At 34.9% G+C, this 16410-nt stretch overlaps 1 protein-coding gene across 1 annotated transcript in view; it reads right to left on the minus strand.

Annotated features, from left to right (window-relative positions):
- Nucleotides 1–6442: 6442 nt before the first annotated feature.
- LOC117342575 (short stature homeobox protein 2-like) overlaps nucleotides 6443–16410 on the minus strand; it is a 48896-nt gene continuing 38928 nt past the window's right edge. Inside the window, exons 3-5 of the mRNA XM_033904767.1 lie at nucleotides 15964–16021; nucleotides 9529–9540; nucleotides 6443–9285 (exon numbers count right to left, since the gene is read on the minus strand). Coding sequence (XP_033760658.1) covers nucleotides 8981–9285; nucleotides 9529–9540; nucleotides 15964–16021 — 375 coding nt within the window. The 3' untranslated portion in view covers nucleotides 6443–8980. The remainder of the gene's footprint in view (nucleotides 9286–9528; nucleotides 9541–15963; nucleotides 16022–16410) is intronic.

The raw sequence follows: 16410 nt of genomic DNA on the forward strand, positions 1-16410 counted from the left end.
GGACGTTATTTATCCTGTCGCCCTAACCGTTCCAATAAATTATTAACAGACAGCATCATCTTTCTAAATTTGTGTACTTTTTGTGGTGATGAAATTCATTCAATTGCCACCTTGTTCTCATATTTTCCCCTTAATTAAATTATTTGTCTGCACAAAATGTCATTTTCACTAGGGTTATAATTCTCGCACAGTTATGATTGATACTGTTGTAGTAGTGGCGTTATTTGATGATTCTAAAATGAAATCGCTCGCTATATGTAAATTAATTATTATCTAACTAATTTGTCACTGCCTGAAAGCTGATCCCGTTAACACTTGTCTCTGCCGTAGATGTGTGAAGACATGTTATCACTAATGATACCAGTTTATATGGACGTACACTACGGTTATTATATTATAGCTGCATACAGACAATTTTGGATGAATTCGACAATGAATAATTAATCACATGCGGTTCCCTGCCCTGTATATGATTAAAAAGGCCAACATTCGCGGGGAAAATTAGAAGTACAACTTACAGATAGCCTCATGCTGATAAACATAACGTTATTATGATGAACATGTCTTTTATAGTCCATACCACATGATAAACAAGTCCAACACGACATCATTGTACGTGGACAATAGGGCCGGTGTTGGTACAACTAACACTGGACAATTCGTCCCTGAAGAGAGATAGTCACGACCCGATATCTAACAGTAGCGACCCGTAACACTTACATACAGTGTACTTTGTAACACAATCTAATTAACAGTTCGCGTGATTTAGTAAAATGGCGGAGGCAATGCCGACTGACAACAGATCCCAATACTATCAGGGGTGACTTTAAAGTCATATTGCCGACAAATGCTGTTATGATTGATAACTCCAAATAAGTTTTCTTCTCTGAGATTTTAATTCGACATACAATTCTTTAGATACTTTCATAGACGATTTCAAACGTGTCTGAGAGCCATACAAACACGTATTGACCCGTAACATGATAATTCATAAACTCGTTACTTAAATGAAATTCTCATCAACATAAATAGAGCAATAAACCAGTTAATCAGTATGTTTACAGTAAGCCATTTCATATAAAGTATTATTTGTGTTATTTAATGTAAATATAGCTGCATGGAATGGTAATTGTCGTAATTACTTTAAAAAACATGTTCATTGAATTATATACAGGCAAGCATACATTTATAACGTCATACTTTATAAGTTGTTCAGAAGTATTCTAAGCCTAATACACAGCAACATTATTGAAATTGTTGTGGAGCTATTTACATATTTTTTAATATTGTATAGATAATAGTGGAAATGATTGACACAGTACTAACAAACAAGGTTTCGAGATGTAGGTTGATGAAGGTCATTGGAAATATTCAAGGTGGACATCATTGGTTCCATTTGGAAATAATATGTTTCTATAGCAATGTGAAGTCAAACAAGTTGGATGCTTTGTTTGTATGACTTGTGGTTCCACTGTCAACACCACAGTTCTCATTATAACTTTGATTTCACCAAGTTTGTATGACGGGTGTCGTCGAATTGACCTAGATTTGTATGACGGGTGTCGTCGAATTGACCTAGATTTGTATGCCGGGTGAAGTCAATTAGACCCAGATTAGTATGACGGTGTCGTCGAATGACCTAGATTTGTATGGCAGTGTCGTCGAATGACCTAGATTTGTATGGCAGTGTCGTCGAATGACCTGGATTTGTATGACGCACAGGACGCTTACTCATACCTTGACTTATTCTGGGTTTTATTTCCATTGTTAAATGTTCCCTTGCAAATCCACATCGTGTTCATATTTTAGCTTTGTTTGGCCGATTTCGGGTTTCGGTTTAGAATACATATTGGTATTCTCTTTTAATTCAAGAGGGGAGAGGTTTGGTATAACATACTGTTTGGTGTATTGTGTGGGAAGGTTTGGTACAACATACTGTGTGGCGTATTGTGAGGAAGGTTTGGTATAACATACTCTTTGGTGTATTGTGGGGGAGGATTGGTATATTATACTGTGTGGTGTATTGTGGGTAAGGTTTGGTATAACATACTCTTTGGTGTATTGTGGGGGAGGATTGGTATATTATACTGTTTGGTGTATTGTGGAGAGGGTTTGGTATAACATACTGTTTGGTGTATTGTGGGGAAGGTTTGGTATAACATACTCTTTGGTGTATTGTGGGGAAGGTTTGGTATAACATACTGTTTGGTGTATTGTGGGGGAGGGTTGGTATAACATACTGTTTGGTGTATTGTGGGGGAAGGTTTGGTATAACATACTGTTTGGTGTATTGTGGGGAAGGGTTTGGTATAACATACTGTGTGGTGTATTGTGGGGGAGGGTTTGGTATAACATACTGTTTGGTGTGTGTGGGGGAGGGTTGGTATAACATACTGTTTGGTGTATTGTGGGGGTGGTTTGGTATAACATACTGTTTGGTGTATTGTGGGAAAGGTTTGGTATAACATACTGTTTGGTGTATTGTGGGGGAAGGTTTGGTATAACATACTCTTTTGTGTATTGTGGGGGAGGATTGGTATATTATACTGTGTGGTGTATTGTGGAGAGGGTTTGGTATAACATACTGTTTGGTGTATTGTGAGGGAGGGTTTGGTATAACATACTGTTTGGTGTATTGTGGGGGAGGGTTTGGTATAACATACTGTTTGGTGTATTGTGGGGAAGGTTTGGTATAACATACTGTTTGGTGTATTGTGGGGAAGGTTTGGTATAACATACTGTTTGGTGTATTGTGGGGAAGGTTTGGTATAACATACTGTGTGGTGTATTGTAGGGGAAGGTTTGGTATAACATACTGTTTGGTGTATTGTGGGGAAGGTTTGGTATCACATACTGTGTGGTGTATTGTGGGGAAGGTTTGGTATAATATACTATTTGGTGTATTGTGGGGAAGGTTTGGTATAACATGCTGTTCGGTGTATTGTGGGGGAGGGTTTGGTATAACATACTGTTTGGTGTATTGTGGGGGAAGGTTTGGTATAACATACTGTTTGGTGTATTGTGGGGGAGGGTTGGTATGACATACTGTTTGGTGTATTGTGGGGAGGGTTTGGTATAACATACTGTTTGGTGTATTGTGGGGGAAGGTTTGGTTTAACATACTGTTTGGTGTATTGTGGGGGAGGGTTGGTATAACATACTGTTTGGTGTATTGTGGGGGAAGGTTTGGTATAACATACTGTTTGGTGTATTGTGGGGAAGGTTTGGTATAACATACTGTTTGGTGTATTGTGGGGGAAGGTTTGGTATAACATACTGTTTGGTGTATTGTGGGGGAAGGTTTGGTATAACATACTGTTTGGTGTATTGTGGGGGAAGGTTTGGTATAACATACTGTTTGGTGTATTGTGGGGAAGGTTTGGTATAACATACTGTTTGGTGTATTGTGGGGAAGGTTTGGTATAACATACTGTTTGGTGTATTGTGGGGGAAGGTTTGGTATAACATACTCTTTGGTGTATTGTGGGGGAGGATTGGTATATTATACTGTGTGGTGTATTGTGGGTAAGGTTTGGTATAACATACTGTGTGGTGTATTGTGGGGGAGGGTTTGGTATAACATACTGTGTGGTGTATTGTGGGGGAGGGTTTGGTATAACATACTGTTTGGTGTGTGTGGGGGAGGGTTGGTATAACATACTGTTTGGTGTATTGTGGCGGTGGTTTGGTATAACATACTGTTTGGTGTATTGGGGGGAAGGTTTGGTATAACATACTGTTTGGTGTATTGTGGGGGAAGGTTTGGTATAACATACTCTTTGGTGTATTGTGGGGGAGGATTGGTATATTATACTGTGTGGTGTATTGTGGGTAAGGTTTGGTATAACATACTCTTTGGTGTATTGTGGGGGAGGATTGGTATATTATACTGTTTGGTGTATTGTGGAGAGGGTTTGGTATAACATACTGTTTGGTGTATTGTGGGGAAGGTTTGGTATAACATACTCTTTGGTGTATTGTGGGGAAGGTTTCGTATAACATACTGTTTGGTGTATTGTGGGGGAGAGTTGGTATAACATACTGTTTGGTGTATTGTGGGGGAAGGTTTGGTATAACATACTGTTTGGTGTATTGTGGGGAAGGGTTTGGTATAACATACTGTGTGGTGTATTGTGGGGGAGGGTTTGGTATAACATACTGTTTGGTGTGTGTGGGGGAGGGTTGGTATAACATACTGTTTGGTGTATTGTGGGGGTGGTTTGGTATAACATACTGTTTGGTGTATTGTGGGGAAGGTTTGGTATAACATACTGTTTGGTGTATTGTGGGGGAAGGTTTGGTATAACATACTCTTTTGTGTATTGTGGGGGAGGATTGGTATATTATACTGTGTGGTGTATTGTGGAGAGGGTTTGGTATAACATACTGTTTGGTGTATTGTGAGGGAGGGTTTGGTATAACATACTGTTTGGTGTATTGTGGGGGAGGGTTTGGTATAACATACTGTTTGGTGTATTGTGGGGAAGGTTTGGTATAACATACTGTTTGGTGTATTGTGGGGAAGGTTTGGTATAACATACTGTTTGGTGTATTGTGGGGAAGGTTTGGTATAACATACTGTGTGGTGTATTGTGGGGGAAGGTTTGGTATAACATACTGTTTGGTGTATTGTGGGGAAGGTTTGGTATCACATACTGTGTGGTGTATTGTGGGGAAGGTTTGGTATAATATACTATTTGGTGTATTGTGGGGAAGGTTTGGTATAACATGCTGTTCGGTGTATTGTGGGGGAGGGTTTGGTATAACATACTGTTTGGTGTATTGTGGGGGAAGGTTTGGTATACCATACTGTTTGGTGTATTGTGGGGGAAGGTTTGGTATAACATACTGTTTGGTGTATTGTGGGGGAGGGTTGGTATAACATATTGTTTGGTGTATTGTGGGGAAGGTTTGGTATAACATACTGTTTGGTGTATTGTGGGGAAGGTTTGGTATAACATACTGTTTGTTGTATTGTGGGGAAGGTTTGGTATAACATACTTTTTGGTGTATTGTGGGGAAGGTTTGGTATAACATACTGTTTGTTGTATTGTGGGGAAGGTTTGGTATAACATACATGTACTGTTTGGTGTATTGTGGGGGAGGGTTGGTATAACATACTGTTTGGTGTATTGTGGGGGAGGGTTGGTATAACATACTGTTTGGTGTATTGTGGGGAAGGTTTGGTATAACATACTGTGTGGTGTATTGTGGGGAAGGTTTGGTATAACATACTGTTTGGTGTATTGTGGGGAGGGTTTGGTATAACATACTGTGTGGTGTATTGTGGGGGAAGGTTTGGTATAACATACTGTTTGGTGTATTGTGGGGGAGGTTTGGTATAACATACTGTTTGGTGTATTGTGGGGGAGGGTTGGTATAACATACTGTTTGGTGTATTGTGGGGGAGGTTTGGTATAACATACTGTTTGGTGTATTGTGGGGGAAAGGTTCGGTATAACATACTGTTTGGTGTATTGTGGGGAAGGTTCGGTATAACATACTGTTTGGTGTATTGTGTGGAAGGTTCGGTATAACATACTGTTTGGTGTATTGTAGGGAAAGGTTCGGTATAACATACTGTGTGGTGTATTGTGGGGAAGGTTCGGTATAACATACTGTTTGGTGTATTGTGGGGAAGGTTTGGTATAACATACTGTTTGGTGTATTGTAGGGAAAGGTTCGGTATAACATACTGTTTGGTGTATTGTGGGGAAGGTTGGTATAACATACTGTTTGGTGTATTGTGGGGAAGGTTTGGTATAACATACTGTTTGGTGTGTTGTGGGGAAGGTTCGGTATAACATACTGTTTGGTGTATTGTGGGGAAGGTTTGGTATAACATACTGTTTGGTGTATTGTGGGGGAAGGTTTTGGTATAACATACTGTGTGGTGTATTGTGGGGAAGGTTTGGTATAACATACTGTTTGGTGTATTGTGGGGGAAGGTTTGGTATAACATACTGTTTGGTGTATTGTGGGGGAAGGTTTGGTATAACATACTGTGTGGTGTATTGTGGGGAAGGGTTTGGTATAACATACTGTTTGGTGTATTGTGGGGAAGGTTCGGTATAACATACTGTTTGGTGTATTGTAGGGGAAGGTTCGGTATAACATACTGTTTGGTGTATTGTAGGGAAAGGTTCGGTATAACATACTGTTTGGTGTATTGTAGGGGAAGGTTCGGTATAACATACTGTTTGGTGTATTGTGGGGAAGGTTCGGTATAACATACTGTGTGGTGTATTGTGGGGAAGGTTCGGTATAACATACTTTTGTCAGGTTTTAGTAGACATCCTGTCTACATTTTCCCTGCATTCTTTACCGGTCTGTCAGTTTGTTGATCATTATACAGCGTTACATTGAATTCAATGACAAAATGCTCGTGTCTTGTATGGTATAGTTTATTTACAGGTAAAATTATAACTTAGCAACATAAAGTATTACCACACTATTTACATTTACATAATATTTTAGTACAAGTCAATATTTATATTTGAATATAATAAAAACTTTAACATATAAGCTTCATCATTTATCAAATTGTAGTTGTACACAAACGTCAGACAGTATGCCTGCAAATCAAATACTGGTATTTAGATTGATGTATTAGCCGAACACTGTGTAACAGTCAGTGTAATGTAGGGACAGATACGGTCGGTAGATTTGGAAAACGTATCGCCAATCTAAATGCTATTGTCGTCCACCATAATTATAAATTGTATAACTGAAACAAAATGAAATGTTATTAATCAGACTGAGATAATAAAAATCCAATTACACCGAAATATATATCGAGGGGATTAGATATGATATAAAGCTGATCAGACACTCCCTGTATCGAGATGTCTCGAGGCGAATCGTTGTATATTGCTGAACCCGGCGATATCAGCACGGTGAGGATATATCATTATGTTGAGTGACATCATTCCAATTCTATTGTACATGGTCATAGCGGAACTATCAATTCAAAATAATTACCATGAAAGTGGAAATTAATTTATTTTCGAGAAAATAGAAGTGTTTGATAAAAAGGTAAAGAAGCTAGCAATCACCAACACTGATATGTCGTACATGTAAAGCAGAATTTGATTTGGATTTGATGCCGACTCTGTAAATAGTCATTACAAAAATTATCAGAAATAGTGACCTAGACGCGTAAATAACAAACAGCGATACATGATTAGATGCATAAGATCAATATCTTATTATAAATATATACAATTATACTAACGAATTACATCTCGTGATAACATAGAGATATCAGAACTAAATACATCATCATATGTAAAGATTAGTGACTAGAGAATAGTAACACTAATTACACTGTAAGATCTTTATTACTGATAACACTGACGTGTCCTGATACATCATACTGACGTAATGACTACGTCACGACTAAAATTCATTAACATTTGTAACTTATTACATTGATATGTGATTAATTACACTAATGAATCCTGATTAACTTTACCGACAAGTCATGATTATAGACACGAATGTCCCGAGTCATAATCAATTACACTGAATAGTCATGATTAATTACACTGAATAGTCATAATTAATTACACTGAATAGTCATAATTAATTACACTGAATAGTCATGATTAATTACACTGAAAAGTCATGATTAATTACACTGAATAGTCATGATTAATTACACTGAATAGTCATGATTAATTACACTGAATAGTCATGATTAATTACACCGACTGTCTTACTTTATTACACGGACGATTTTTGATTAATTACACCACAAATGACGTCATCGAATGCACGGACGAGTCATAATCAATTACACTCATGTGTCTGAATTAATTATTCAAATGAGTTAGATTCAATCACACTCGCGTGTCGTAGTTAGATAGGCTGGTCATTACACTGTAGTCTAGATACACTTACATTGTCGTGATATATTACAATGACGTCCTCGGATTAATTACACCGACAAATTATGGATAATGGTACAGACAAGAAGTGATGGATTAAACTGATGATTAATTATACTGACAGGTAAAAACTAATTCATTATCAAATTGTGCTGAATTACACTTACGAGTCGTAAATAATAGCATTGAAATCTGACATGTCGAAATTAGTTTCACCGACAAATTAGATTAATTCATTATCAGGTTGTCAGGTATTACTCTGACACGTCATCATGAATTACATTTACACGTGAAAATCAGCTTTACCTGGACGTCATAATCAACAACGCGTACACGTTTGAATTAATTACACGTACACGTCGTAATTGATTACACGTACACGGCTTAATTAATTACACGGGCATGTCTTAATTACACGTACACGTCTTAACTACACATATACGTCTTAATTACACGCGCACGTCATAACTACATGTAATTACCCGTACACACTGAATTAATTACAGTTACGCATCATAATTAATTAAATCGATAAATGTGTATCTTGATTATCTAGACTAAGTAAAAGCAGTAAAGCGCCCGTTTTTAATTGCAATGTTGCGCATAATGATGTCGAAAAACTCAGATTGATTAGATTAAGATTTCCTGATTAATCACAATGAGTGTCTGACATATCAAGGTCAATGACGTGTAATGATAAGGTACACATCATGATCAGTTACCCTGATATATCAGGATTAACGGAAACAGTATGTTATGGCGATTAAATGCTTGACATGTTGGGATGCAGGCTATGCACACATTTCCGGTTTTTAACTGAATATATCAATCGCTTTTGAAATAAGCATGCCTATATAATAAAGTCCATAGCCACATAATGTTCCGTACCTTTCCTATGAGGTAAATGCGTTTCTTGTGTGTAAACTACCAGTCTGACAGGTTCTGATAAAAACATCACTTCCGGTTCTATTCGATGGAATGTTCTGTCCTTACACATTCTTCAATAAATCTCTCTACGTAAAATGTTACCCTTTGAATCAGAATGACCGTCCTTCTGTCATCGAAAAAAATACAAAACAACGTTTTGTCACTCATATACCGAGTGAGGCCAGATGTTGCCTAGCTTTCAGCCGGAGATCGGCAATGCTGGAATTTTTTGAGGATTTGAAGCTACTGTCATGAAGAGTTGCGTAGTTTAGCGCGGCGGCGTAGTGATGATGATACAACAACAGAGGGTGGATTGGCTGGTGAGGAGTTGTCGACGCCGCAGCCGCCGACGCAGCGTGAAGTTGGTAATAAGGTAGAAATGGTGCAAAATGGAGGCGATCCACGGGCTCCCTTGGAACCTGGGTCATATTGACAAACGGGGCCATTCTACAGGCGTCAAGTGGGGTTCCTTGTGATTGCAGCATGATTCCAGCTAAAAAAGAAACATTATATTTATACATCATGTGGGTAATTTTATATATCAGAAGTTTTATTGTAGGTACTTTTACAGATCAGGGGTTTTAATGTACATGTAGGCACTTTTATTTATCGGGAGTTTTATTGTGGGTACTTTTACATATTAGGAGTTTTAATGTGAATATTTTTTACACTTGTCACATTATTGTTTTCTGATGAGTTCAAATGTTATGACCTAATACGATGTCTAAACAGATAATGACATGACAATATGTAGTCTTTATAAAGACCATTCATTGATAGACACTACAAAACGTATGCTCAGCAAAATTTGCAAAAACGTTTACGTTATAAAAACAATCAATGTGTGGATTTGGTTTTTGTCATTGCTTTAAAAGATGTTTTGTTAGATAAATTATTTAAGTCTTGTTCCATAAAGTTCACATGATTGGATTATTCCTGAAAAACCCTACTATATATCCGTGCCATACCCCTGTATAGGATAGGATATGGCAGAGTTAATAAGGTTATCTAAATTTGATGTTGGTATAATACTACTGACCAGTAGTTGTATCATTGGTGGAGGGAATGGCGTACAGATGTATTATAGCCATCAATCATCAACCCTTTACATGTTTACAAATCATAAGATATACAAATTGGCTACATGTTCCCATCTCCAATGTAAATGTGTCTTCAGATGTTAGAGAGTTTTAACAATGGCGGGTCACCAATTACACTTTATCATATTCCAGCAATGATTTGTAATTCATCATTCGCTGACAAACCGTCTCCAATCATAATTGGAGCTACTAGGGATTGTTTGTATTCAATATGCAACATTCTGACAAGAAATATCGCGGAATCAGACTAGTGTCGACTATAAATACAGTGCTAATGATACTCAAAACCTTAATCACTCGCGCTAAGCTTCTTTATGTTAGTCAATTTGCGCGCGGACCTATTTCATTAGGTTCAGCGGACGAATATGTTAACAGGAGAGGCGTCGCAAAAGACGAGCAAGACAGACACTTCTCATCAACTCAACACAAAAGGTCAGGTTTTTTTGAAAAAGAGAAATCTGTGGGTTAGGAACCCATCCTGATCTAGAGTTGTGACCAAATATTTGTTTTCATTAATACACCAGTGGTACGCTATTCAAAATTCTAGTTTTGGGCTAAATTGTCAATACTATTTGGCCCGACTCGAGATGTTTGCTAGCCACTTTTCCAATAAAATACTTGATGAAGTCAATTTGACTTTTGATCATACAATCCGATATTGTAATTGTGCGAAGAGGAACTAATTTGGAGGCACACTACGTTGTAAAATGGCTGAGGCTGCCCGCTGTGGCCTATTGTACACAAAGGTCCGCCTCGAGTGGCTAACAGGACCGCATCTACAGCAAGCTCACACACCCAGATACCACGGATATCATATTTGTAGGTTTGATGATTTTCCTTAACATTGATAAAGATATTAAGTTCTTATTTTATTCAGCATTAATATAGATAAATTGATATAAGATTAAATAAGAAAACTGGTAAATTATGTAAGAAATTCAATTAACAGTAAAACTCTTACATCCTTACATCAAAGTTGATACGAAAATAATTTCTAAGCTGATCAGTGAATGAGCCAAAACCAATCAGGACGAGCAGCATTACCGTTAATATTATCTTCATTTTGTAACAAAGAATTAATATAGCTCTTGCTGTTTACTTAATTAGGGTTAAAGTCATACTTAAATTAGTCACTGCTGTAGTAGACATATTTTAGTTAGTTACTGTTATAATAGTCATACTTGAATTAGTTAGTGCTGTAATATACATATTCTAATCAGTTAGTGCTGTAATATACATATTTTAATTAGTCACTGCTGTAATATACATATTTTAATTAGTCACTGCTGTAATATACATATTTTAATTAGTCACTGCTGTAATATACATATTTTAATTAGTCACTGCTGTAATATACATATTTTAATTAGTCATTGCTGTAATATACATCTTTTAATTAGTCATTGCTGTAATATACATATTTTAATTAGTCACTGCTGCAATATACATATATATATGCTATAAAAGACCATTTTCAAAATCGTACGTCTTATAAAATACACAAGTGAACCTTTCAATATGACAGGAGACAACAAATAACTAGCACCTAAAAAAACACGTATTTATCTTTATATTCAAATTTGGCATCATTAACTCATCAAGCCACGTTTTTCGAGACATCGAAGGTGAGTGATAGACTCTTTATTAAGTGTACATAACAACCTGATAAATTTACCAGGTCGTGTAAGGAGGAATATATTGTATGATATTTTTTGTTTATTTTTTTTATACAAAGATGAAGAATTATACAATGTATGTCTGTTTATGTTGGTACGTAATGTACATTGAGCTTTGTTTAGTATCCATAATCTACAGCTAGTGAATTTGGATGCACTCATTGTTCGATTATTTTCTTTACTATTTAATAATTCAATGATTATTATTATCATCTTTTTTTTCTGAAACAGATTATAAAATTTATTATTTTTTACAGCATAGGTATAGGTATTCTCAATTATTTTTGAATATGTAGTAATATGTATACAATTTAGAATTATGTTTATAATATGTACACAGTATATAATTATTTTTGCAAAATGTAGTAATATTATGAAATGTACAATTATGTTTTATTATATGTATACAATGTACAATTATGTTTGTAATATGTATACAATGTACAATTATGTTTGTAATATGTATACACTGTACAATTATGTTTGTAATATGTATACAATGTACAATTATGTTTATAATATGTATACAATGTACAATTATGTTTGTAATATGTATACAATGTACAATTATGTTTGTAATATGTATACAATGTACAATTATGTTTGTAATATGTATACAATGTACAATTATGTTTGTAATATGTATACAATGTACAATTATTTTTGTAATATGCAGTAATATGTGTACAATTTACAATTATGTTTGTGTATACTGCATATATAATGCGCAGTTAGTTTACTGAACAGTATGGATTTATAGAACAATTATCCATATGTTAAAGACAAATAAGAATAATCCAGCTTTAACGATATTAAACTGCATGATAAGATGTAAAAGTATTCAAATTTACACTACAGCGTTAACGAGCAAGGCTTACTTATATTTCATTTTTATTAGACATTATGATAATATATACGAATATATATATATATGTATTAATATCTACTGATGCACAGCGTTTTTGTTTAAAGTTCAATATATATGTTTATATATATATACATGTATGTATATGCGTGTTAATATGGCACTGTGTTAAATGATAACTTTTTTCGAATTTATAAATATATTTGGGATTTATTTCAATCAAAGCCGGAGAGTGAATACACCTGCATTGTTATTGTATTTACATAGTGAGGACATACCTGAACAATCAATTGTATCAACCAAGGTTTATATCAATTAAAATATATTTTCCATGTTAAACATTTCACTAGAATATATCCTGCAAACCAAAATTCTATGTGAAGATATTTGTTGGAAACAATATTTTGACAAAAAATTAAAATTGCATCAAATTTTTACCAGTTTCATAAGGTCAGCTCAATGGAAAATAATATTTAGGGAAGTATCACAACATAGCCAACATCTAACAATAGAAAATGTCTTCTCGTCGCGGACGACTTCCAAAATAATATCATCATCAAACACTCAATATCATATCGATGCTTTAGATAATTATATATCGCGACTCGCTTTATTTGATTCCGTTATCTTATTTCTCTTTATTTTATTCCATAAAGTAAAGAGAAATAACATAAGGCGATATTGTGTATGGTAAAACAAAATTAAAAATAGAAGCCAAGAGTAGGATTTTTTTTCGATTCATTTTTTTTTGTAACCAATCGATTTTTCTTAGGCGTGTATATAACATAGGGTCTAATCTACTTAGACGATTTTCATGGAGATTCGAGTCTTAAAGGTAACTTACTATATCTGCAGTCAATGTACTGTTGTGAAAAACAATTTGCCAATTTAAGTTAGAGCAGCCTGCTTGTTAGGGTTAATTGTGAAGCAGGAACTTGATAACTTAATAAGATCAAGTCGTTCTTGAAGCGGAGGACGCAAAATAATCAGACTATAAATTATCTAAATCACTTGCACAACAGGGCTTTTGTACTCTAGCGTAAACTGTGTGGGTGCGAATGTATATGCGCAGCGTAAATAAAAGAAATTGTTTAATTACGAGAATTTATATGACGGGGTCGGATTAGTTTCACTAAGACACACAGCAATCAGATAATCTCATTCCATTTGAGAAATATATTTGCAATGAATGTAGAACATGAATTTGATACCATGATTACTTTTATCTAGTCCTCATAAATTCATTATGTATCTTTATTTCCAAATTAAACTCCATACAATCGTATTATTTCGTCATGAATTTCAAATAAATAGTCAATCAAAGAAAGTCGTCTCTGAAACGATCCGCGTGGCATTGAAGCCATTATGGTTCCTGTGCAAACCCCTGAGTGAATTAGACTTTCAGATCTTCTCATTGGAACGCTTTTCACTGACTTCTCATTATTGAGCTTGAACATTTCTACTGCCTAATGTAATATCTGAGGCTAAGGTTGTTGCCAGAATAAATCTGATTAATCACTGCCATTATGTCAGGAGAGTCTTCTCGCCGTATGAGGCAATCGATGTCATTTGTATCAGCTTCCCTCTGTCAATTAGATCAATTGAAGCAATCACGCTTCCTACAAACGGGCCGTATGAGGCGAATTAAGCTTGTGTTCTTAATGGAGGTGCGACAATAACACGAGATAATGGATATTGTAAACCAGTTTGCCTTAATCTACTTGGATGAACTCTGAATATGAAGATGAAAAGTAACCGGTACTGCCTACTTCACAGCTTCGAGGAAGCTATTCAATCTGTGCGGTTACGATTGTTATACGAAGAGGGGCGAAATGGGCAATCGTTTGGACTAATATAAATTTATTTAAGAGGGTTTGAATAAACTATTACAATAATGATGGAGAAAGTGATCAAACTAAAAGTCGCATTTGTCGAATTTCAAATAACATAATTACTTCCGGATTTAAGAACACATGTATCGGACGACAGAAGGTCTTACTCCGTTAATTAATATGTAGATTGATGAGGAGTTATAATTAATCATACTATTGCTCACGAATTTGTAACTACCACATACGAATCTTTTACCTAGAATAAAGTGGATATTTGTTCTAGTTTTCTAAGACAGATTTACGAGGTTTATTGGTGCTGTGTGAAGTACATGTGGTTGAATATATAGCGATAAGGCAGTAACAAAACGCTATATTACACTCAATAGTTCATTTGGTTTAGTCCAAGAAGCTAAGGTAGACAATTTACTTTGTATGTCTGGTATTGGTTTTATAATGGTAATTATGCTGATAATCAATATATATCGCCAATTCTAATAAATTACACAATCTGAAAATTTATACTTTACCCTCATTTTATCAAAAGTTGAAGGAATATTTTTGGAATTTAGAAACGTTATATGTAATAAAACAAAAAATTATGTATGTATTTTGTAATAAGATAATACCTGATGTATGTATTTTGTAATAAAATAACACTTTATGTATTTTTTTTTTGTAATAAAACAACAATTTATGCATGTAATTTGTAATATAACAGCACCTTATGTACCGTATGTATTTTGTAATAAAACAGGACCTTATGTATTTATTTTGTAATATAACAACACTTTGTGCATGTATTCGTAATAAAACAACTCCCATTGTATGAATTTTGTAATAAAACAATACCTCATGTATCTATTTTGTAATAAAACAGGACCTTATGTATTCATTGTGTGATAACCCAACACCTTGTGCAAGTATTGGTAATAAAACAACACATTATGCATGTAAAATTGTAATACAAACCACCTCATGTATGTATTTTGTAATAAAACAACACCTTATGTATGAAATTTGAATGTAAAATGATAAAGAAATATTTACATATTGCATTATTTAAAAAGGAATTTGATGCTTGCATTGACCAATAATAACTGAATCTGATATTTTTGTTCATTTCATGAATGATCGTTCCTATTTTAATGTGTGTGTGATTGCGCAAGAACGTGAAATTGCATTCAATTTTAAATCGATTGAAAATTAACTCTACATTGTGATTATGTTTAATGCATTTGAAAGATGGACATTATTATTCTTAAAGACAGGAAACCTCTCGTGTTTCTTGCTAGTTTTATCGTATTTACCAACAGTGAAATATACAATGATGCAGAAAATATATCAGTTTAAAAATTGACCTCAATACTTAACGTCTTCCATAAAAGATATCATACTGAACTGTGTCTAACTGAAATTGCTTTCAATAGTCAGAGAATAAAATGTGTTCGCTCCAAATACACATGATTAAATCCGAAAATTAAATTTATCATATGATATATATCACGTTCAGGCTCATCCATACTTTGGCTATATTATCTGTCCTTGGCATTTTAACTAAATTAGATTTCCATTTTTAAATATAACTTCCTTTCCACCAACATAAGATAACTTTGAGTATATTAAATAACTTTTGATAAAACATAAAATAAAATTCTCCCTTGGTGAGCCTCTTACCTTTCTGCATCTGACTCTCATGTTTGCGGCACTTTGCTCGCCGATTTTGGAACCAGACCTGAGAAAATATGATGTTAATCAAATTTGTATTACTTTCATCAACTTCAATCAAGTATTGCTTTGTAGCTAATGTAATTTATTTATTTATACCCTCTCTTCACCCTTATAATTTGATCAATTTGGCCATTTCCTTAATTCCCTCTGTGTATAGAAACTTCTATGATAACGGTATTAACTTCATCAAAGTAATTCAACGGGATCAAGTACAGTGACGAAAAATGGCAATTTCTGCTAAGAATTGGTGTCTTGAGCATGTACCACACAGACGGAGAAAAGACTCAGACAGTCTGTCGCGGAAAGAAGAGGGACGAAATGTGGGCAACACAAATCACTAGATACACTCACAATGTCAGTGTAAATCCAGGATCTACATTGTAGAATATTATA

This window comes from Pecten maximus, chromosome 14, assembly GCF_902652985.1.
Source record: "Pecten maximus chromosome 14, xPecMax1.1, whole genome shotgun sequence".
Lineage (NCBI taxonomy): Eukaryota > Metazoa > Mollusca > Bivalvia > Pectinida > Pectinidae > Pecten > Pecten maximus.